Genomic DNA, 25,393 nt, shown 5'->3' with positions numbered 1-25,393 from the left:
AGAGATGGTAAAGACGAAAACAGTAAATAAATTAAAAAATGCTTGGGATAAACACTGTGAATCCCTAAAGGCTAAAAGGTGAAATGAAGGAAAGGGTGCATGGGGGTAACCTGCATGGGGATTGCTACCTTAACCAATTAGCTTTCATAATTTTGATGCAATTACAACATTGCTTTCCTTTTCAGCAGGGGGGGGGGGGGGGGGGGAAGACTAGAATTGGACAACTAACACTGGGCCCTGACGTTTGTTAAAATTACTACCCTTCACATAAGGCTTGGGGGTAACCTCCACGGAGCAGCAGTTACTACCATAAGAAACTTGCTGGGCAGAATGGATGGACCATTTGGTCTTTTTCTGCCTTCATTTCTATGTTGCTATGTCAAAAAGAGATAGTGGTTGTTATGGGGGTAAAGAGAGTGAGAGATAATGTAGGCTGGGTGTAAGCCAGAAGTGACGATGGAGGGTGTATAACAGAGAGCCGGAGGGGAGGGAGGGTAATAGAACCAGAGGTAGTGAAGGGGGATGTGATGGAGAGCTAAAGGTGGTGATGGGAGGGTGGAAGAGCCAGAGATAGTGATGGGTGTAGGAGAACCAGAGAGAATATTGCATTGGGTGGGGAGGGATGGAGAGGGAAGGGAAGAGTATACAAGAGTATGCCGGGGGCTCAGAGTGAATCTATCTGTTGGGGGAGAAGTATAAGAGGGAATAATTGGGGGTGAGAGAGGTAGAACAAACATGATGTAGGAGAGATAAACTGGAGAGGATGGGAAAATGTGAGTGAAATTAAATAGTTTGAGAGGAGGTGAGAAAGTCAGTCAATATGGGGATTATAGGAGTTGAGGTGGCTTTTGGGAGAGAAGAAAGCTAGATAGGAGATTAACTGGAGGAGAGGTCCAGCAAGGGGAAGATGGAGGGTGAGAGAAACAATGGATAGAAGAATAGGGAAAGGGAAGTGTTGGGACAGTGAGAACTGGGAGGTTGGAGATGTATAGAAGAGGAGTGAAGGAGAAGAGCTGAGATCCAGGTGTGAGAGGATAAGCATGATATGATGGAGATGTGAGAGATTTAAAAACAGAAAAGAGAGAACTGAAGGAAAAGACGGATGTCGGGGAGGAGAGGAAGTGATAAAGGCAAGTGACAGTAAAATGGAAAGAGCCTGGAAAAAATTAGAAGACAGACCGGAAGAAATCAGGAAAAAGAGATTGAGATCAGTGCAAAAGGAATCCTACCTGGATAACAAAGGTAGAAAGTCATTTTATTTTCAGTTTAGTGAATGGAATATGTAATGCAGTGATTCTCAACCAGTGTGTCGTGACACACTAATGTCGCCAAGCACCGGCACGGGGTCTCCTGCTGCCCCGGTTGCAGTTCCCTCGCTCTCCTCTTCACAGCGAGATGCAGACATTCTTCCAGTAACCGGGCAGGAAGGGCAGCAGTGTTAGTAGAAGCTGGCAACAATGGCCCTTTCTTCTTCCTGCTCCCATGGCCCGGAAGAGGAAGTGATATGCAGTGGGGCATTCAGGAAGAAGGGAGGACCTTGCTGCATAAAGTAGCAGCAGCAGTGCAGACCTGGATCAAAATGAAGCACAGTTGGCCATCAGCAACGGGGGGGGGGGGGGGGAAGAGCAGCATTGACCTCCGCAGCTGATGGGGATTCTTCGTTCTTGGGCCATGGGGGCTAGAGGAGGAGGCTACTGCAGCAGCCATTTATGCTGGGGAGGAGGGGGGAGGCGTGAGTGAAAGTGAGCCAAAGGGGGGGGAGAGCATGTATGTAAATAAGTGTGATTGACAGTATGTGTAAGAGAGAGAGACTGGTCAAGGAGGTAACTGTGTATGAGGGACACAGACTGGTCTGGGAGGTGACTGGTGTGTATGAAGGACAGAGACTGGTGAGAGAGGTGACTAGTGTGTGTGAAGAATAGAGGGAGGTCGCTGGTGTGTGAGAGACAGAGACTGGTCGTGGACCCTGTGAGGACAGAGTTTTTGCATCCACTGCTCCTTCTGGTGTGTGCGCGATTGGCCTGCAAGAGAAAGGAGTAGGAGAGTTGCTGGAGAGGGTAAGTAATGGTGGCTTCTTAAGTTTATTTTTCTTGATTGCCATTTTAATTGAGTATTATGTAATGTCTGCTGTTTTGAAATATTTTATTCGTATTTGGAGAATTTTTAATTTTTTAATTGTTGGATGTTCTGTTTATCAGCTGTTTTGAAACATTTATTAGCATAATTTTACAATTATTTCTGTGTGGATCTATAGCAGCTTGGCTTGTTCTGTTTTCCTTTGTAGTGTTGCCTTTTCATAAATAGGGTGGTTACCGTTTGAGTGCATGCCATAATACAGGTATAACTTCTATGGATTAATTTGTGTGAGTGTTAGGTGCTATATTTCTGTTTCCATTTCTCCAGAGTGGCTTTTTTATGTTTCCATTCCAGTTTGTCTCCATATTTTTAATTTGTGGTCTTTTTGTACTTGGTGAAGGTTGGTTTTGTATGTGTGTGTGACCAAGGTGAGGTATTTTATTAGCATGTAGGCATTTGTTGTGATTTTTCAATAGGGCATGTAATGGTGATAAATTACTGCCTTTTCATAAGGAGGGCTATTGCGCCTGGCAGTAGAGGGAGTTTGTTTTGCTGTTACTGAGATGGCACCAGAACCAGAATATCTTTTTTTTTGGCATGGTGAATTGTATGGGGAATGTCCTAGTTCTGCTCTGCACCTATTGTTGAGGGTAAGGGGGGGTTCCTGTGGATTTAGAGTGTATGTTTACATTTAGCCCCGTGATGGTCATGTGTTCAGTGTCACACATGTCAGATGGGTCCTGACAGAAACAAGGTTGAGAACCACTGATCAATGGATGTATGGCTTTTGGAGTAAACAGGATACTCTGCATACTGTGAGATGGCTTTATTAAATCAAAGTGTTATCCAAATATATTATACATGAGCTGTGTGGTCTTGATGGGTCGTCTCTTTAAATGTGAATAATGTCTCTGATGCGACATCTTTAGAAGGGACTTATGTGGTTTCAAAAGCTCATTTACAATACTTTTAGATAATTTGTATGCTAATCCAGTAAAAGTTTACAGAATCTGCCAAGCATCCCATGATTGGAATGTAATTTTTAGAGGAGTTATTGTATGTTCTATGTGCAAATTTATTTTTTTGTTATATGGAGAGAGGTAGTAGAGTATCTCACTAAATGAAACAGAGCTAGTATTTTCTGTACACTTTTTTTTTGGGCTGCTCAGAAATTAACGCCTGCTCTTGGGCAAGCATTAATGTCTGAGTGTAAAATGTGCAGATCGGGCACATTTTTTTTATTTTTTTTTCTCTGTATCTAGGGTGAATGACTAATAGCCTCATCAACATCCATTTTCATGTGATGAGCGCTATTAGTTTTTTGCGGGGTTGGATGCGCTCAGCTGAGTACTCTTTACTGTATCGGCCTGAAGGTTTGGCATTTGCCCTGCCTGGCTTAATTGGATCTAGTGCAGAAAACCCAAATGAAGTAGAGCTAGTCAATGAACTCTATCTCCAAGGGCCACACCTCAAATCCAGTTTTAGAGTAAATTAACTTCAGTAAAAGACTAACATCTGAGTGCCCATGATTCCCCTGATGGGGAGGAGATGGAGATCTCTTCCTAGGCCTTTAGCATTGTTTAGAGTTAAATCACACATTGAAAAGACTCTTGGAAACAGCCGTAATAATCAGGCTGGCAGCAAATATTGGTTTCCAACCCAACTTTGATTGCTTGATGGAAATTGATAATGTTTAGTTTACATCTTTTGGGATTCACAGTTCATAGTTTGTCTTCAATAAATTTGTGACATAAGCACTAAATCAATTGAATAGATGATTTAAAAGCAACTACCATCCATTCAGGCTGATGCAATACAGTGCGGTCAGCTGAGCGCACTGTTTAGCCCACGATTGGATGTGCATTTTGGACACGACCACAACCCCCTTATACCATAAGAGATTTAGCGTGTCCAAAACATGCGTCCATCTCCCCCCCAAACTAGTAGCACTCATCACATGCCAATGCTTGTTGATGAGGCTATTGGCTATTTGGGCGCACATTTTTTTTTTGTATCTGGGGCAATCTCCACATTTTATGCTCAGAAATTAATGCCTGCCCAAGAGCAGGTGTTAATTTCTGAGCAGCCCGAAAAAGTGTACAGAAAAGCAGAAAATACTGCTTTTCTGTACATCCTCAGACTTAATATCGTGGCGATATTAAGTCTGAAGAACCAAAAGTTTAAAAAAAAAATACAAATAAAAAAGTCTGCCGGCAGTCAGGAAAAGGGAAGCTCAGTTATCGAGCGTCCATTTCCCTAACCCATGGCTATGCACAGATATTAGGAAAAGGGAAGCTCATAAAATTGAGCGCCCGTTTTCCTAACCCACAGACAGCCGCCTCTCCTGGGCTTCTGCTGCCAAGAAGGCATTTGGGGTGCGCAATTGTCTTCTTGGCAGGATGACCTCCCACCCCTCCCCCCCCCCATTTAAATATTCAATCTCGGGCCCAGGAGAGGTGCTGGGCTTGCGTTAGGAAAGCAGGCACTCAACACTCTGCACCTGTTTTCTGTATCAGCCTAGTTTAGTCTATTCCATTTCATATTGGAGGTAGTTTGTTTCTTTTCCACTTGATATCTGGATGGACATTCCAATATTAAGTATAATGTCCAAATTCCAATTCCATATCTTTGACTCCTGTTGATCAGCAGAACTTTCTCATCCTTTTTTTGTACCTGAAAGATACTCTCCAGACTCCTTTCTCTCCTCTTGATCTCCCTGAGGTGATCTTGGCCACTGAGTTTTTCCTCTTTTCCCCTGACGAACCTTTGGGCCTTTCTCTTTTAAAGACACCCCTCCTGGAATGGTGGAAAAATTGAGTCTCTTTCTCCTAGGACACTCAAATACACAGAAAACAAAAATGTTCAACCAAGGAAGAGGCAGGAAGGGTGATAACAACTTCCTTCTCTCCACAGAAAACATCAAAATGTCATGGCAAAAAACAGGAGAGAGTGCCCTGTTACTGTACCCAGAGATCCAATGTCTTTTCGCTGGGAAAATATAGCTAAAGGAACATGTTTTCCCTAGAAGGGTCAACTAAAAATTCCACAACTTAAAATGGTGGTAGGGGTTTATATACTAGGGGAGGGCACCATCTTAAACTCCCCCGGGCCGGGGAGGGGGGGGGTTGGTGGATAAATCCCACATTAAACTATTTCTGCCCCCCCCCCCCCCCCCCACATACACACACCCACCCACCAAATGGATCATACTGCTGGTAAAGATCCTTTAGGTTTTCTACACATAGCATGAGGAAATCTTACTCCCAAAATATTAAAGCTGATTTAGTGTTAATTGGAGTTGTAATTCATCCTTCTCACAACAAACCTGTTTGCCTTTGCTATGAAGCATTGTGTTGATGCACCAGTGTTGTCTGGGATAGCGATAGCTTTCCCTTCAATTCAATAACCCAGTTGATGATGAAACTTTTACTTGCCTACTTCTCAGTATTGCTGTACAAATAATTTTAGGGGGAATTTTGGAGGATCCAGTTTAAATATGGTCAGAGACAAGAGAGCATGTTAGCCCTAATCGTAGCAGGACCAGCCAGGAAAAGAAAATTGCTTTAAAATATAGGTGGGACTGTGTGTGGTGGATAGGGGAAGACATACAGGAAAGACATTTTTTTGGCTAGGCCCGTGGAAAGCACTGTTACTTTAAGGAAATGAAAGTGCTCTTGTTTAATCCAGTTGCTATCTTGCTGTTTTGCTCCTGCCTGGAGGAATGTGGGTGGAGGCACAGACAATGAAGGGAAGAGTGTCACAGTGAAACTCGTGTTTCGCAGAAACTGTTCTTCCGCTAGTGATCCAGCAGTACTGACTTTCTCTCTCATTGCGTTCATGATCTGTTGTGACACTGACTCAGGGTTATCAGAGCCTCTGGGAAGATGCCCAAACCCTGACACTAAAAAAAGAAAAAGTGAGACCTGAGGGGCATCTCCTTGTGAATTTTGATGACACCTCTTCACTGGCATTTTCTGTCTTGTAGTAGCCGCATAGACCCAAACAGAACAATCTTAAATTTCCAGTGAAGTTGGGGGGGGGGGGGGGGTGTGAGGGGGTTGAGGACAATGGGAGCCTAAGGATTACAAACTCTGCCTCTCGTCATTGTATTTTAAACAATTTTTGTTTTCCCCAGAGAGGATTGGTCACAGTTTCACTTGCTTGGTCTTAAGTTCTCCATGAACTGTGCCTAGAGATGGACTGGTCTAAGTTTTGGGAACACAGTCCCTGTTCTCTTGGGTGACTGGAATAGGGATCATTCTGTGGATTTCAGTCTCCATTAAGATTTTTTTTTATTGTGAATTGAAACATTTCAATGTAAGGGAAGAGGGGGAATAGATGTTTGTGTCTGTGTATAAATGTAACAGCGTTCTGTTCTGCTAGCAGTACATAATTATTCTGAGCAGTGAAACTAACTTATGCCCTGCTTAGCGACTTCCCCATAAGCCAGTGTTTCCCAACTAATGTGCTGTCAGATCAGGTGTGCCATGGAAAAGTCACCGCTGCTGATGCTGACCAGCACCTGAGCTTGATTGTCAGCATCTTGCAGCAACACGAGATACCCAGGGGCAGATTATAAGAAAATATCAGCCTGGGGGACGTTTTCAAAATAGGTCCACAGTTTATATGTTCGACACCCTTGTGATGTCGGTGCAGCACATGTTTCAAAGTTCAAGAGCTCCCTAAAGCATGCCAAGCTGACCGTTGACAGGTCCATGTAAACTGGAGCCAAAAGATCTCTAACCAAATTCCATGTTTCCTAAATAACTAAGAACACACCCTAGACCAGGGATGAGCAAACTGAACTGCAATCCCCCTTCCATCCAGTCAGCTGCCCAATACACATCTGGTTACCGCAGAAAAAGACCCAAATGGTCTATCCAGTCTGCTCAGCAAGTTTATTTTTATTTATTTTATTACTCTAAAAGAAATAAAATAAGTAAAAATAACTTTTCTCCATGCAGGTTACCTCTTTTCTTCATTTCTGACCTTTAGTTACTATGGATCCTCTGTGTTTATCCCACACCCGTTTGAATTTCATTACCGTTCTTGTCTTCACTGGCTCTTCTGGGAAGGCCTTCCATGCATCCATCTTTTCTCTGAAGAAATATTTCCTAACGCTGTTCCTGTCCCCTCTGAGTTTCATATGATGGCCCCTAGTTCTACAGATCTCTTTCCATTGGAAAAGGTTTTATTCTTCTGCATCATTAATGCCTTTCAGGAATGTAAATGTCTGCTTCATATCTCCCCTATTTCTCTGATCTTCCGGGGTATACATATTCAGCTCCTTCAGTCTCATTTCATATGACTTTTGATGCAGACCCCTCCACTATTTTGATTGCCTTTCTCTGGGCTGCTTCTATCCTGTCTCTATCTCTTTTAAGAGAGTCTCCCTCATGCATATATATCTTGGATTCCTGCCCTTTTGTTAAAGTCTCTAGCCATTGCTACACCTGAGCAAAGGATTTAAACACATTTTCCACAATGGCACCCAGATCCTTTTTACTGGATGGGGAATTCTAATGTGAAACCTTGCATTATGAAGTTATAATTTGGCTTGCTCTACCCTACATGCATCACTTTGTACTTGTCCACATTAAATGTTATCTGCTATTTGCATTCCCAGTCTCGCAAGGTCCTCTTGCAATTTCTCACAATCTTCTTGTTGAATAATTTTGTAGCAGTAAATTTGATCATCACTTTTTGCTCCCATCTCTAGGTCATTTTTTAAAATGTTAAAAAAAAAAAAAAAGTGGTAGTCCCAGAACAGATCCCTGAAGCATTCCATTGAGAAAATTGACCATTTAGCACTATTTTCTCTGTTTTCTATCTTTTAACCAGTTCTCAATCCACAATAGATCATTGCCTCCTATCCCATGACTATTCCATTTCCTCAGGAGACTCTCATGAGGGACTTTAACAAATACTTTCTGAAAATCCAGATACATTTGATCAACTGGTTCACCTTTAGCCACATGTTTGTTCACCCCTTCAAAAAAAAAATGTAGCAGATTGGTGAGACAAGACTTCCCTTGGCTAAATCCATGCTGGCTTTGTCCTGTTAAACTATGACTATCTAAATCTTTAGTAATTTTGTTCTTTGTAATAGTTCAAACATTTTTTGCAGCATTGATGTCTGGCTCATCTGTCTTTGGGTCCCCTTTTTAAAAACTGACCCCAAAAGTTTGTACCTGAGGCAGTCAGGGATGGCTCAAGGCAATCTGCTGTCTGAGGTAAGGAAAGAGATGGTGGAGTAGGCAATGAAAGTTGGAGGTTCCCCTTGGTGATCTTGAAATGCTGGGGAAGGGGGAGGCAGGGCGTCATTGATCACAGAGAAATGGTGATATTTATTTACAGATTTTTATATTGCCTATAGCAGATGAACTGTGCTAAGCGATTTACAACAAAATAAAATATAAAATACAAATAAAGTACCATAGTCAAATTTAAAAACAAAATACAAAGCATAATCAGGACACATCTAGGAAGCTGTCAACGTTATCGCATTTCCAGGAATCCTAATGCCTTTTCTCCCCGGGGATGTGAGAGATGGAGGTCTGTGTGTGGTGCACTCACTCCGGGATTGTGCAATGGGTATTAGGCGCTTTAAGTGAACTTTAACAGCTATATACTCTTCCCCTCCCCCTTCCCCACCCAACCCCTGGCCTTCAACACATACAATTAAAAATGTATGCATTTATAATAGATTTTACATGAAAAAGGACATTCAAAGTACAGTCTTCTGAGGTAAAAATGTCGCTACACCATGTATATTATGTTTACATATACTGCTGTAGTGACAATCAGAACTGCAAAAAAAAAAAAGACACTTAAGAACCATATGGTATTAGTTAGGCCTGTTGTAAAGAATATTAGATGTGAGCTTGGTCCTCAGAAATCCATGAGTAAACTGAATTACAATTGCAATATAGTAAATGTTCCATACCAAAATAGCACTAACTGCCAGCACTCAAACAGCAATAGCCCTACCTTTGAAGAGAATACTGCAAATATTACACCAGCCCCCTAAAACACCAATATACCTCCTGTTAAGAAATCAGAACAAGCCAGGCTGCTATGGACTCCTAATCAGAAACTACACGATAGCAGAATACCTCATCTTGGTCATTCATGCTGAACACAGACAGACCCTTGCCAAACACAGAATAAAGTGATCATAAAGTACAAATAGAAATGTACAGACAAAAACTAAACTGGAGGCCACAACAAGCCAGACTCTGAATGCAGAGCAGCAATGGAAAAACAGAAACTTCCATCATTCCTCATAAAACATTGCAATCAACCATACAAAGAATACATATTTCAAAACCTCCAACAAATAGATTAACATTCAATAATTAAACTTTTATACATTTAAAAAAAAAAAAAAACAGTTCCCAAAAATCTATAAAATATTTCAAAAGAGCAGTTGCCTCAAATAAGGCCCAATAATTACAACTAATGAGGATAGAATATTTCCCACGCTCCACACATGGGACCTTTGATTTCCAGTTACCCTGAGATTGTCATGGATTAGTGGGGAGAGAAGGACACAATTCTTGACTCTGTGCTCATGGAGAGTGGGAACTTCACGGCCATGTCATCAGAACCCATGTCACATCTTGGGTTTGTATGTAGGGTGAGGCGGCCGCTGCAGGAGGTTTTTTTTTTTTTTTTGGGGGGGGGCAATTGTCACCCCAAAATATTGTCACCTGAGGCGGTGACATCACTCTACCTAATGACAGAAGCACCCATGGAGGAAGAGGAGTGTGCAGGGACTTGCCCAAGGTGACGAGAAGTATCGTTGGGAGAAGCAGGATTTGAGCCCTGGCTTCCTGGATCTCAGCCAGCTGCTCGAACCAAAAAGCTGGAATGCTGCCCCATTGTTACAGGACCTCGTGTGTCTGTCCCCTCTTTCCCATTGTTTTAAAATGACTGATGGAGCTTTCAATGCTTCCCTAATTCTCCTTTTGGCCATATGAATCCTCTTTGTCCACATTGCTTGTTTTTTGTTAATGTAGGTATGCTTTGGCTTTGAAAAAGTTGGGAATTGATGCTAATGAACAGGCTAATCTTATATCTCATGTTTATCAGTATAGTTATAATTTGATGACTGCAAGGCCCTTCTCAACTTTCTGTTCTCTCTTCCTACTACAGTACCACTGGTTTACATGTTCTCTTGCTTTGAGTTTTCTAGCAGACTGGTGAGTCTGCCTGTCTCACTCTCTCCCCTCCCATATCTAATGGGTGTGTTTCAGGCTGGTGTTTTGCTGCTGCTTCCACACTTCAGTGATAGTAAAGGTAACGAGATGGCATGCTCCCTGGGCAGGTTATGTTAGGCATTCCCCATACCTCCTTACTATCCAAATACAGGATGTGCTGATCCTCTTGGGTACATTATGTACCTGACTTTGAAACATGAAGAATACTCTTTCTGTTGCAAAACCAACAGTTACTGTTTTATATGGAGAGGTTTTTTTTTATATAGTTTTAGTTTTATGTGCTTTTGATATATAGCCTAAGAATGTGGCCCAGTCTTACCTGCCTTTTGATTTTGTGTGAATGTATGCATTATTTATTTGTCAGACATTTATATTCTACACTATCATCCACACTAGGTGGATTACATACATAATTAAAACAGTGTAACACACGCACAAAGAGAGAGCATTCTGCATTATATACTTAACATAACACTGAAATCTGAAATTACTTTTTTTTTTTTTTTTTTTTTAATCTGAGATGTTGAAATAGGTTTTCTAACTGATGCGGATTTTGTATGTTTCTGGACAGAAAATGAACGGGTTTGAAGAAGGGGTAGAGTTTCTACCCGCCATGAACAGTAAGAAGATGGAGAAGAGAGGTCCAAAGAGATGGATCGTAATTCTGGCTGTAGTGATCGGTGCCTTGCTCTTGTCGGTCATGATCAGTTTGCTGGTTTGGCACTTTAAATGTGAGTATGGGGTGGAATGGGTAGTCATACAGAGTCTGGATTAAGATTTTTTTTTTTTTGTAATTTGAAATTTTTATTGATAGTACATCATGGAACAAACACAAGTAACAATTTTCTTTATCTTGACATACAAAATATAAAGAGAGAACTTTCCTCCCTCCCACCCCAAATGAGCAAACAAGGTAAGAGAAGAAAAGGAAAAAGAAAACAGATAATATAGCAAGACCAGGAATGTCCCATGTAAACAAAAGCATAAACACACATAGAAGGCATAAATGTGTGTAAGGCCTCATGCAAGCCTGTGAAAAAAGCAGGCCAACTAGGTCCACATATCAAAGCTCAAAGTTCCACTGTTACAAGGTATCCATCTCAGGATGACATTCAATTGGTAACTGGGAGCCATATCTTTTCAGATTTGTCCACTGTCTGATAGCCGTCAGTATGTATATGTTTTATATTTGGCCTAATCGACCCTTTGCTAAGTCGAAAGAAGGAACAGCTCATTTTTCCAATGCCTGGCTATCTTACATCATACAGCTAGAAACATTAGTGGGATCAACTTTTGGATCAAAGGTGAAGTGTCTGGCACTGAAATACTCAGTAGAGCATATTTGGGATATTTCTCCATGATCACACCTAATATATTTCAAATGAATGCCTATATATATATATATATATATATATATATATATATAGGCATTCCCACCAAAAATGATAAAGTTCCCAGACACTCACAATTCCTCCAACATTTAACACCTGCATGTGGAAACACTTTTTGTAGCTGAACAGAAGTAAGATACTATCTAGTTAAAACTTTGTATCCATTCTCCATCAAAAAAGCAGATATCAAACTCTTCCCCTCTTGTAAAAACGAAAGAGTGCATTCAGAATCAGATAATGTCATCCCTAAATCCTCCTCCCACGCAACAATATGCTTAAGTTTCTCTGTAAGCTCACAATTAAGTATAGAACAAATCTTTGATATAACCCTTTTACTTTTATCTGCTTGATCGCAGATCCTCTCAAAGAAGAATTTGCCCATTTTTAAAACAGGTATAACTTTTCTCTGAGAGATAAAATTTCACTTGTACATAAGAGAAACAATTTGCATTAGGTAAACCATTTGCCTTCATTAATTGTTCAAAGGTGACAAATTCACCAGCCTGAAACAAATGCGCAAAACTGTGATCTCTCTAGATCTCCATCCATTAGCCATCCCAGAGGTAACTCCTGGAGTAAAGTCCATATTGTGAAAAGGAGCCGAGCGAAAAAAATATTCTTTCCGTCCCACAACACGAACCTTCCGTTGATCCCATATGCAAAGAATGCTGGAGGTTTAAGGCGATAATTCTCCAATTGCTCTCCATGTCTTCTTCAACTGCCAACAAAGAACTTCTAAGGGCATAAAGTCCAAAAAGAATTACTTTATATTTACTCATTGCTTCGTCTTAACCATTGCATTAAGATGTTCTGAGTAGTCCTTTTCTTTAAACTTTCCTGGAAGTAAGTAATTCTAATTAAAAAAAAAAAAAACAAAAACAACCCAGACTACTAATGCATGTGGTTGGAAATCATAAAATGTTTTTCTTCACCCGCTCCCTCACCTAAAAAGGAAATAACTAGGTCTCTTGAATGGTAGTAATAAGTTCAGAAGCTATAGCTACATCCAGTGTGGCTGAAAATTGAATGATGTCTTTCTGGTGTCCAAAGGATCCAGTTTTACCAAACACGTACAACACCAGATATGCATACCACTGAGTCTCAGGCTGAATCACAAACTTATTCAGGGGTTGTGCTGACCGAGAATATATATTTGGCCCTTGGCTTCATCTGCTCATTCTACGTAACATTGAGGGAAAGTGCTACAAGTTTTATTATTGGTTTGCCAGCTAAACATCCCAAAGATTATGCACAAGGAATTTCTTCAGTCTTGTAAATTCAGTGAGCTAGGTAGATCAAAACTTAAGGGAGAAAGTGCCTCCTTACAACTTTTTGACTGCATACTATTGCTTTCAATCATGTAATTCACATCCTCATAATTTATCACCATTCCTCTCTCAGTATGGTCTTGCTGTCCCCACCAAACCCTCAGGTGGCACGGAGAGCTTCCCCTGACACTGAACCCATTAATGCCAACTTGAGTGTGACTGCCAGCTCTTTGCCTATCCATGCATCAATCTATTTGACAGAAGTCCTCAAATGTGAGCCGTGGTTTGAGACTAATTGCACATCTTTACATCAATTTATTATCCGTCCATCACAGGCAATCTGTTATCATTTGGAGATGTTAGTGTGGTTATAAACCCAACGCCTTCATACCATCTAGTGCTGTATAAATAGGGATGTGCACAGAAACATTTTTTGTTTTTGTTTTGTTTCATTTTCAGTTCCCAAGTTCATGCATTTATTTCATTCATTTCCATTAAAATCAGTGGGGGAAGCAATATGTTTTATGTTGGACTCTAAAAATGGGGTCTTCTGTTCAAGTTTAATAAAAATTGAAGTAAGCAGCAGCAGAGAGAACAGCAGTCCTGAAACACCAAGAGAGAGAGTGTGTGAGTGTGGGGGGAGGGGAGGGTAAGTAGCACTAACTGTGGCACAAGCATCCCAAAGTGCCAAAATAGGGGCAAGGAGCATCAGTAACAATGGTATGAGCACAAAGAGAGCAACAAAGCAGAACACAGTGGCATGGACCCTGATGACACAGAGTGAGGAGTAGGGCAGCAAGCACAGTGGCATTGATCTCCTAGAAGAGAACACCAAGTGAGGGGTAAAGAAACAGGAGGAGTGGCATCAACATAGCAAAGGTCTGACTCAGAAGAGAGGCAGAGCATGAGGTGCAGGCTGGGTGATGGGCGGTAGCAGCAAAGGCTTCCAGAAGAGGAGGAGGGCTTTTCTTGTTTCTTTTTTGAGGCCAAATTACCCCAATATAACTAGAAGAGGCAGGACAGGGGGAACAGTCAGGCAGCAAGAACAGCCCAACAACACTGCGAAACACTGAACCTGAAGAGAGGCATGGTATGAGGAGCAGGTTGGACAGCGGCAGCAAGAGTGATGTGGTCATGTTCTTGCCACCATCTATTATAAAACAATAAAAAAAAAAAAAAAGAAAACAGGAATGGTAATCCGTTTATAGCCTAGCCACTAGCTCTTTGTCATCTCCCTTATCACTGTTAAGATATGGGCCAAGGCCACAGTTCCTCTGTACCCTCCCGGTGAGCCCTCACTAGAGCTGCTCCTGCCCCATCCAGTTGACACTAGTGTGCTGTCAGATATCACTGATGACATGGTTGTCGCTACTCCCTTCTGCCTTGGCTGGCTGTGCCTGCATCCAGGCATGGAGCTGAGTGCACAGTATAGGGATCACCTACCTACTAAATGTTGTTCTGGAGGAAACTTTGTAATTTGGGACTAAGATGTGCAGCAGCCACTTAAATTCCTCAATCTCACCTGCAAGGGCTGGTCATCCAGGGCAGTCATTTCCCTCATAGTCTGTATTACAACCTTCAATGCTGCCTGCCTCTTGCCCCAGGACAATGATGGGGTACACTACGCCATCTGCTCCATGGTGGATTGCCACTGACATAGGGGTGGGGGCTACTGGTCTGCTACCTCACAGTAGGAAGATCTTAGGGGGATGGGTCAGCTTGTGAATTGGACATCTCCTTTGCTGTGGGTTTCCTGCTGCTGCTGCTTTGCATGGAGAATGGTTTCTCAGACTAGCACTGGCCTCCCCTGAAACACACTAACAGGTGGTAGTTTTGGAAATGATAGACCATACCACAGTTTGAAAGGTTGGCTAGTACCTTCTACTGATGGCCTTTCAACAGTGAATGCATGCTGTAAAATATTGTTCCTCCAAAAATTTCAAGTGCCAGCACACCTTTGATGTCTTGTGGGATCTCTCTGGATCCTTGGGGGTTGATGCTGGGAATGAAGTTGTGGGTAGATCAGGAGGTAAAAGCCAGGGGTATCTCTATGCTCTCGACTGTCTGCTGTTCCAGGAGGGTTATCTTGACCCCACTGCCTGTGGGTGTTCCCTGGACATTACACTGGTAACTAGGTTCTCCAAACCTTCCTTAGCTGCTGGACTTTGAATACCACATGATTCGTCTGAATCTGTTGGTTCTACAAAGATCTGCTGCAGGCATTGGTCAGAACAGAGCAAGAAGCGCTGTGCTGAATGTAGCTGATGCCTTCCTTGTCCTCCCCTACTGTTGCTGTCGCACTCCACAGAGTCTGTCACCTTCTGCCGCTGCACCATACCAGCAGTGGGGATGGGAGCAGGAAGCTACTTTTTCCAACTTCTCAGCCAAGTTCCGCATCTCTAGCTGGTTTCCCCTTTTTAAAAAAACCCAAAACATCCTGTCTGAGGTTGGTAGAAGGGCTCCAAGTCTTCATCCTGTATCTCTCATTACTACTGCTACTTGGGCTGGACTCGGGTCCTTCTGGAGTAAAAATAGCTTGCCCTTCTTCCTCTCCCATTGCCATGTCTGCCTCTTGATGCCAGTGACATAATGAAATATATTATTTATTATTATTATTTATAGACTTTTCTATACCAGTGTTTGGAACCAGGACCTTCACATCGGTTTATAATCTCTACAGCATTCATACATAAAAATATGTTAAGACAATCCTTACAATACAAATAGTTATATTAAAAACTTCATCAAAGATGAAGGTAAACTAAAATTATCTAAAAACTAGCAAAATATATTAAAAATCAGTAAAAATATTAAACAGTACAATAATCGCAGTCACCATCATGCTTATAAATGTGAATAGGTATCATTCGTGGGTAGGGATTTTTAGTGTTGCAATGTTTGTACACCCTAGTGTGGACACACATAGAAAGTAGATCGGTCGGTCACTTTTGTCACAAATTAAGCATAGTGAGTGAACTGATGATGCTTCCTATGTACATTAAGAGGCCCACACACATAACTAAAATCAATATGTGTGTAGTTTTTATTTGTTTGTTTAATCTTCATCTTTTTTTTGTTCATCAATAAAGGATAAAAGTACAATGATAAAGCTAATCTCGTATCCAAAACTGAAACAATGAGAAATGGACATGATTTATCACACTTACCAATTAATATTGTTTACAAACTGTTACCGAACCTTAATGGCACCTGTGTAAGTTGATATATTTTAGCATCATTTTTATGTGCCTTACTGTAAACCGTTGTGACGATACCCATCTGAACATCGGTATAGAAAAAAGTTAAAATAAAAGCATCTAATGGATAAGTTATCCAGCTAAAGTTGTCTAGGATATTTATTGGGATAAACAGTCCACTGAAAGTACACAAAATTATCTAGGTATGCCTACCCAGATAACTTTCAAACCTAATTGGCTATGTTTGAATCAAGACTGTTAGGTTTCAAGTAATCTGAAAATGTGTCCCTGGATAACTTTAACCTTAACCAGCTATCTTGAAAATACTACCAGAAGCACAGTAGGATCATTATGTTCCCAGTGATGACTAGAATTGCTTTGACAGTAATGATCCTATTGAGCTCCTGGTAGCTTAGGAGGTGGCAGAAGGGTTTCAGATCGCCTAGTGAATGAGAAGATTAAGATTCAAATTATCCAAGGACATGTTCAAAGGTCTAGACTTAACTTACTCCACTAATAAATTTTTCAGCTAGCTGGCTAAATGAAATCTTCCAATTTATCCAGATAAATTTTATCTAGTTAACGACATGGCAGAATAAAATTTATTTGGATATTTATTTGGAGAAAGTGTCATACAATGGAAGAATCACACATACACTCATTGTGAAAGGGCACAGATTCCTGTTTTACACAAAGAAAAAAAGCAGGCTGCCTCTAAGTCACTGCAATGCACATGCTGCAAGAAATGAACATCTCTCTGTATCCTTCCTGCAGCCACTGGCATAGTGTCCATCGTTGTGGTAGTCTTACCCTGATGGTACACACACACTATAAGTGTCTTGCAGAGATTGCAGATGCTCTCCTGCTGTTAGATAGCACCCCAAACCATAGTTAGACAAAAAGCACATTTTGCTTTTTCTGTAAACTATATATTTTTTCTAATTGTTTACATGCTGTTTTGAAACAAGGAGCCACGGAATCTCTTCTTTCTCTCTGAGGTTCAACAGAGGAATGACTGAACATAATAGTCACTGCTCAAAGCGTTCTTAATTTCATGTTTACTTAAAAAAAGAAATCCATGACATGCAGCTGCCAGCTGTGACAAGCTAGTTGAAAAAGTGCTTGAAAGATCATTGGTCTTGCTCTGAACTAAAAATTGATTCTTTGTGTCATTTTTTTATTCGGATTGAAACACATGCATGTCTCTACTGTAGAACCTATCCTCTGTTGTAGCATGTCTATAAGACAAGTTTGGTACTGACTTACCGTCTCTTGCTTTTTAAATGCCACTTCTCAGACCGGGATGTACGCGTCCAGAAGAGCTACACGGGTTACCTCAGGATCACTAATGTCAACTTCATCGATGCTTATGAAAATTCCAGTTCACCAGAGTTTTCCATCCTTGCTGAAAAGGTTAAAGACCTGGTAAGTACAAAAGAGCCTTAGAACAATGGATTTAAAGAACTGTTTGCATAGCCTCTTCTCTTTAGGTTGCTTCCTCCCTTAATTTCAGATGACAGACCTTGCTATGTCCAGTCGGCATGGAATTTAGGAAAGTTTGGGGGGTTTTCCATGCTGCCTTGTGGAGCAAGAGTAAAACTGGAAGGGACTTTGAGTTTGACCATTATACTAAGAGCAGTGTCTGAATTGATACCAAGTAAGAGAAATAACATTTGTATAGAGCCATGCACCCTAATGACACAGTATTAGTATTTACAATAGCTCTTGCTTTTAGATTATATTAATTAGACATGACCATTACAGAACAGATGTGATGCATGCCCAATCAAAATAAAATGGATCAGGTGTGGAAATACCAAGCTGAGAAATGGAAAATATCTCAATTGTATACAAGCGACAGTGCCTGCAGTGAAAAAAAGGTTTCCCTATAGCGCAAACAGGGTATTGAAAATAAATAAATAAATAATAGATGCACACACTGGCCTGGTAACCCAGGTAATGAGCGCTCTGCACTGCCATGCTGAAGGTCCCCAGTCTGATCGCTCAGCTGGGGCTTAGGATGCTGTGGAGCCAGCATTCGCAGCCCTCAGGGGAGGGGACAGAGTCATGGTCATCGTCCAAGGGTGATATCTAGTGGCCAGATTCATGGCCCAGGATTGCAGGGTTAAGGAAGGAGCCCTGGTGCATGATTCTCCAGCCCAGGGCCATCAGGGCAATGAGCAGAGTAAGTAGGCTGGGGATGGGCAAATAAGACAGAGGGGAAAATTCCTGGGTGGTGGAGAATGAAGGATGGTTCCATCTGAGCTGGAAGCATGAAAGAGCATGAGGAAACTGCTGGGCCAAAAAAATAAAAATTCATGCTGAAAGATGTGGGTAGCTTTTAAACTAATATATCCTAAGTCAAAGCACAGGAGCTGGCTGTACTTTCAGCGTTTTCTGATTTTAGAATGTGTGGTTGAAGTTCTGCCAGGATCCTCTGGTATGAAGTCATCTTGCTGTCGTATATTTTTCTTGAGAAGGACTGAGCTGAGCACACTTAGCCTCCTAAGCAGAACCACAGGAGCTGCTCTCTTATCTTGGCACCACTGACCAATTAAACATATCCACGGTGAATTTAACCTGTGACCATGTTGGGCATCCATGGCGGAAATCTGGCACCAACTGCATGGTAGCTCAGTTTAGTTCCCCTTTTTTTAGTTTTCCACATTAAGTTTCAGATCTTGATACATGTAGGCAAAAGGTGTGTGTCCAATTGCAAGAGCTCTTAAGAACATGCCATACTGGGTCAGACCAAGGGTCCATCAAGCCCGGCATCCTGTTTCCAACAGTGGCCAATCCAGGCCACAAGAACCGGGCAAGTACCCAAATACTAAGTCTATTCCATGTTACTGTTGCTACTCTTCATTCTCTGCTTTGTTGGCACCAAATCATTCTAGCTTTAGCTATCAATGGTTATATCTTGTTCCCATCTCTTCTGCACCTAACGCCAGCCAGCATATATGCCAAAGGGCTTTGAAGTGATTAAATCCAACACAGTAAGATGCAACCTTTTCTGTTTTGGGTTTACTCTTTGAACATAATTTTTCTTTCTTTTAGCTTAAGACCTTGTATTTGGGAAACTCTGATATTGGACCTTACTTCAAACAATGTGAAGTTACTGCTTTTAGGTAAGTATTGACCCGGGATGCTGCTCATTGTAAACAGGGAAGCTAAAGAGTTCCACAAGAGATGTGCTGGAACAGCTAGAGCAATTGGAAGAGGTAATAGGTGAGGTACCAGCGGATGTAAGGCAGGCCAGGTCCTGGCTCTGGTGCTAAAATAGAACTTTCTTTTTTTTTTTTTTTTTTTATAGTAACTGTGCACTTTGTATTTTCAAAATATCCATTTTGGGACAAAGGCTGCAGATACTTTTTACCTATGGGCAGGGGCGGATTGGCCTATCGGGATCGGGCATCCCCCGGTGGGCCGATCGCTCCAGTCACATGGCCTGCCATGCGCGGCCGTGACAGAGCCGTGCTCTGCAGACCACGTGATATGTCCTGGGCCGGCCTGGGCGGCGAATACCCGGGCCGGTCCGACATCGTAAATCCGTCGCTGCCTATGGGCTATGCTTCAAGTTTCAAAGCAAAAGTATGTGCATACTTTCTCATTGAAAACTGCATCAGGTACAAAGTACATGCAGACATTTGCTTTTTGTATAGATACTTTTTGCATGAAAAATGTTTGATTTTGACAATGCGGTCCATGCATATTATTTTCTTCCCCTAACCAAAACACTTAAGGTGGCTAAAAATGTGTGTTGTGGGACCAAGTGAGAGAATTTCCTATCTGTGATGAGGTGAAACTGATAAATGTAAGGCATCTTTGGTTTCACACTGATTTGCTCAGGTTTATTACTTTTATTTTAGCTAGTCTTTCCACTAAAAAGGTTTGTTCAGTTGTATTTTATAGCATCAATTTTATTTATTTTTAAAATGCATTATGACCCACCAAAGTCAGTTCTAACACAAGGATTAATATAGGAAATGCAATTCCATGCCTGGCTCACTGATAGTGCTATGCATTGTTGTATAGTAAGCCCCCAGTTTAGTCCCTGAGATGGGTCTTCCACACAGCTTGAAAGAAGTGCCCAGCAGACCCTAATGAGGAAATCCATTCCCTGTTTACATCAGGGAATAAAATGTGTTCCTCAAGCCTACCAGGCTGATAGATGTTACCAACTGTGATGTGTCTGAGATCTGAAGAACATAGGCCTCTTCTCAAGATGTGACCAAGGAATCAATGTGTTCTTGAAAGCTCATGAAACTCATGAACATAATCATCCCTGGCCAATTCTTTCATGAGTTTGGTGAAAGGTATCATGACCAGCTCTAGATTTCCACGCGGGCCTGCTAGGGCCTATTCCTATGGCAATAGAGTTCCAAGGGTTGGAAAATGTTTGAGCAGGTCCAGGGTTCAGCCTGGTTAGATAATGTAGTTATGTGCATATTAAGGGAAGCAGAGTTTAATGGACCCAACAGTCCACATGGAGCTGGGGAGGGGGGCGAGAGTGTCTTGGTAATGTCAGCCCACCCTTCATTTCTGCAACTTTCACTATGCAGCAAAGGCTGCAACTTAAAGGCTAGAATGCAAAAGACTCTACTATAGGTTTTTGCCTCAGGTTAGCCACTACCATTAGGAAGGAGAGGGGACACTGACGGCACCTAGGGATGGGCAAAAATATCAGTCTTTACTGATATGACCCATAAAGAATCTTGTTTTCTTCAGGATTAGTTTGGCCACTAGAACTTGACATCTGAAGAAGGAATCTGTGCAGTCTTGAAAGCTCATGTACTGTAACTTCTTTTTTTTAATTGATCTTTTTAAAAAGTTCACAGTCTACTAATAGTAATGGATTTTGGCTTTTACCACCTCTAGGCACTGTCAGTAGTGATGCCTCGCTACCCCGCTGTCCTCCAGTTTATCTCAGTTTACTTGGTTTCTGAATTCATCCCCTTGTGGAACTGCAAGTATTTCACAGGCCTCCTGTTTGATTCATATTCCACTTCGACATGGACCTCCAATCCTTCCTTTCCCATCTCTCCTTGCATACCTCAGTGCTCTGGCTCCAGGTCTGGTAGAATTGTCATGAAAAGGTAATGAGTGCAGGGCCTGAGCTTGTGACCCCTCTGCTCACAGGCACCACCTCCTACACCACCTCTCAGTTCCTGAGAGTCCCTGTGCTCAGTGCCTTCTGATAACACTGCCAGAGCCCTGAGAACCTGAAAGATCAGTGGGAGGGAAATGATTGGAGTTCTGAACCAGAATAGCAATGGGAATTGAATCGAATGAGTTGGTGGTCCAGAGGATTTAGAGGTCTGTGGGAATAGTATGGGGTAGGAGCAGTGCCACTCTAAGAACAGGCTTTAGTAAGTTTGTACATAAATCCAGGCCTGCCTACAAAGGCTACCTAATTCTATGTTCATTCCAACACAGTAGAAAATCTCCAGTTTTCCTGTGTCTGTCATATTCTTCTCATGCTACTGTTTGGTGATGCTAATAGATTTTTTTTTTCTTCTTCCTGCAGCGAGGGTAGTGTCCTTGCCTATTACTGGGCAGAGTTCAGTGTTCCTAAGTACCGGGAAGAAGCTATGGAAAAAGCTATAAGCCAAGGGATGCCAACTGAGAACGTGATAGGGAGAAGGTCCCATCTTCTCAACATTGATTCACTTGTAGCATACCGTAAGTTCTTATTTTACCTAAGGTCTCTTGTCCTCTCATTTGCCAAATTGCTGGATTCTGAGATGGGATAAAAACTTGTGGTGATTTGGCTGCGATTTGGTAAATTAGCCCCCTGTTTTGGATGCTGCTGGTCAGGAGGGTTTTCTGGATCTTAGTCTGAGGTTGCATAGAAAATAAATCTGGGGGGGTGGGGGGAGTGTGTGGAATGCCAAATAAGGTGGTAGGTCAGCAGTCTCCCATTTCTGTGCCAGCAGCAAGGTACCATGTAGCAGATGTGGTGGCCTTCATCACCGTCCTGGAGACAGCATAGAAGGTGGTGACAGGGACCATCAAGGAAATGATTGCCCTGCATGACTAGAACCTGCAGCTGGTTGAGATTGTGGGATTTAAGAGACTGCTGCACATCTTAGCCTCAGATTACAGAGCTCCCTCCCTACAGATGTCTGTCCTGTAAGTTCACTACCATATCCAGATGCAGGTGTACAGCTTGGCAAAGTGGAAAAGAGTACCAGAATCCATTTCACTGGTGACGTCTGGCTCAGCCAAAACGCTAATATGCCTACCTCTCCTGACATCTGAACGAGGCAGGGGTAGGCAACAGCTCTAGTGGGAGTGCACCAGCAGAATACAGATGGGCTGCAATGGACCAAAGCCATATCTTAGCCCATGTTTTAGCAATGATAAAGGGGATGATGAAGGGCTGGTGACTAGGCTGGAAACACATGAATGTTCCTGAGGGTGTATTTCACTTTTTATTACAGATAGTAGCAGGAACATGGCCAGGGTTGTGAGCAATGGGGGCTACCAGGAGATCTGATGCTTTGAACATTTGCAGCACCTGGAAGAAGGGACTCCCTGAGGGCTGTTTAAAAACCTCGGTAAAGAAAGACTAGTAAAGACCAGCTCTAAGAGTCAATCTAAGAAATTTATTATAAAGAAAGGCGTGGTTTCTTTAGGAGCAGTGAGAGTTACAATCAAGCAGTGTAAGCTCAGTCTCTGCCCATTGTTCTGACGTCTATGCAGACCGTTATAAGGGTTGTCCTTCAGCCAATCAGCAGGTGTCTGCGTATACCCACCCCTGGCAATTTTTTGTCCTGCAGGAACTGATAGATAGGTACAAAAAATAGGGTATTTTCATCAGAGCAGGAAGGGCAGGCTACAGCTTCATGAGAAGCAGAAAGCAGTCGGCACACCTATGTACCAGTTTGAGGATGTAAGTACCAAGTGTATTTTCACTTATTTGTTGACAAGTTAGTGGAGCAACAAACACCTCTTCATGAATTGTCTTTGACTGGCACCAGAAGTGTTGATGATCATGGACTCCTACAGTTGCAGCTGTAAAATTTTCTTAAATCTCTCATCCAGCTGAATCATTACATGCTGCCCACACTGTGTGACACACAGGTGAAAGGGAGTATTGCCATCTAGTCCAAAAATATAACTTATTGGTAGGCGAGATTGGTGGTTAGGATGCAAGAATTGGGAGCACCAGAGGCAAAAAGGGGCTGTGGAGATTCAGCAGAGGAAAGAGTGGAATCACCAATGGTAACACAGTACCATTGGCATCAACAGCACCCTGAAAGCTATCATTTTCTTCCCCACCTTCCTCCACCACCTCCCACAGGCCAAAGCTTCAGTAGTTAGCCCCCTCACCCCAAGCAAAGGAGACCTTTGCATAAATTGTATTCACACAGTACCTTGGAGAACCCATCAAAATCATGGTCACAGACCTGTGTTATACCAGGTACATAAGACCATTGTCTGTTGGACCTTGCCAAGGCTGCCTAGCATTTATTTTCTTACCCACCAATCAGTGTACCTATTAAATGTATTTTCTTATTGGCAGGGTATATCATGAATCCACACTGCTTCAGTGCTAGCCATGAACAATGCCCATGCTTTTTGGCTTCTATGCTTTGCTATATTGATGCCACTCTGGCTGCTACTGCCCTACCTCTCTGCTGGTTATACTGAGATGTTTTGGCCCCCCTCATAAATATCATGAGAGAGAACCCTTGTCCTTCTCTGGATGCCTTGGGATCTTGAAGCCTTGCTGCTGCCCATAACCCTGCTCCTTATGCCTTGCCTTCTAGTTCAGCACCTCACTGCTGTGTTGGGCCTCTTTTGTTGCCTGGCCTGCTCCTCCTGCCCTTTCTCTCTCCACTTATTTAGTTAAAATATTTTTACTCCATGTTTTGTACCACCCACTTTAGACCTCATTCCCAACAAACCAACTAAGAGAAGGCCTAATCCTTGCAAGTCATGGACCACTAACATCATCCAAGATTTGAGCCTCAGTCTGAAAGCTTGAGCACACAAGTGGTATTGAAGGCAGTTTCCTGTATGCCACAGTTCCTGCATCCATCAAATAGGAGGGAAATTGGTGCTCAGTTGTTTTGTTGCATTGGGGTATTTTTACCTCTGCAGAGGCATAGCAAAGGGGAAGCTACACCAGGACCACTACAAACTTTATCCAGAGATTTCCTCTGACTTTGTCCTGCTCAGGGATAATACTTTCACCAGCTTCTAGATGGCTCGATTATTTTGCCTATACTCAGGTCTGAGAATTGATCTGCATGTTAGGACTGCTATAAACCTTATCCAGATTCTTCTTTGTTTTCAGGTCACTGTTGGTATTTTTCCCCTTTCGAAGTATGTTGGGGTTTTCATGCCACTGTTTGTGCCCTTTGCCCTTTTATTGATGCCTTCCTGCTGTTTTGCTCCTCATATTTCCTTGGAGGTTCTAGATAGAGTGCAGTTACTCGTATATCCTTAATGAAGATTGATACTTTGTTTAGGAAAGGTCATCCTCTTCAATCAAGTGCATAGCTTTGGGAAGGATGAACATAGAATAGTGAAGAAGGAAGGGGACACTCACCTAGCTAGATCACCAAATTAACACTAATATTCAATGAAGTGATAGATGTCACTCTCAAGTCCTTCTCGTGGTGGCTTGGCGTGTTCATGCTGCTGTTGGCAGCTTTTCCCCTCTCATGGTACCTTGGAGTGTTAGCTTCCCCATAAGGGAATAAAGGGGTAAAAGTCACTTCAGGATATGCTAGGAAAGTAAAGTTTCTAAATGAAATAAATAACCGTCCATGGAGCAGCTAGTACAGGAACTGAGTGGGAGCTATTTTAGAATTTACCAATCTACCCCATCACTTACACTCCTCAGACAAAAACTATCTCCAAGTACCCACTGTAAAAACCGCAAGGTTAAATCTAACTCGCAACCGTGCTTTTTTGGTTGCAGGTCCCAACCTATGAAATTATCTTCCCAATTACATTCATCAGCTCACCACAAAACATGACTTCAAGAAAGCAGTAAAAACTTACTTTTTCTCACAAGCTTTCCCAGATTTGCAATAAATAAAACAAATAAATCTCATTTTTCATGATTGTTTATTTTCTTTAATGTATGTTACCTCTTCTGTTTTTAAAATTATATATATTTTAAATTTTGTAAACCGCTTAGTTCCGCTGTATGTGTATACGAGGTATATACAAATCTTTTAAATAAAATTAATTCTTAGTGGAATGTAGGATTTGGTGCAAGA

The 25,393-nt window shown here is 42.0% G+C and overlaps 1 protein-coding gene across 3 annotated transcripts in view; it reads left to right on the top strand.

Moving 5' to 3' along the window:
• Positions 1-25,393, top strand: part of ST14 (suppression of tumorigenicity 14) — a 95,464-nt gene that overhangs the window by 28,433 nt on the left and 41,638 nt on the right. For all 3 annotated transcript variants that reach the window (XM_029572791.1, XM_029572792.1, XM_029572793.1), the window contains exons 2-5: positions 10,870-11,029; positions 17,452-17,579; positions 19,212-19,282; positions 21,682-21,836. In XM_029572791.1, coding sequence (XP_029428651.1) covers positions 10,870-11,029; positions 17,452-17,579; positions 19,212-19,282; positions 21,682-21,836 — 514 coding nt within the window. The remainder of the gene's footprint in view (positions 1-10,869; positions 11,030-17,451; positions 17,580-19,211; positions 19,283-21,681; positions 21,837-25,393) is intronic.

The sequence above is a fragment of the Rhinatrema bivittatum genome, chromosome 12 (assembly GCF_901001135.1).
Source record: "Rhinatrema bivittatum chromosome 12, aRhiBiv1.1, whole genome shotgun sequence".
NCBI classification, from domain to species: domain Eukaryota; kingdom Metazoa; phylum Chordata; class Amphibia; order Gymnophiona; family Rhinatrematidae; genus Rhinatrema; species Rhinatrema bivittatum.
The sequence above is the reverse complement of the archived record's forward strand: the minus strand, read 5'-3'. Positions and strand labels throughout refer to the sequence as shown.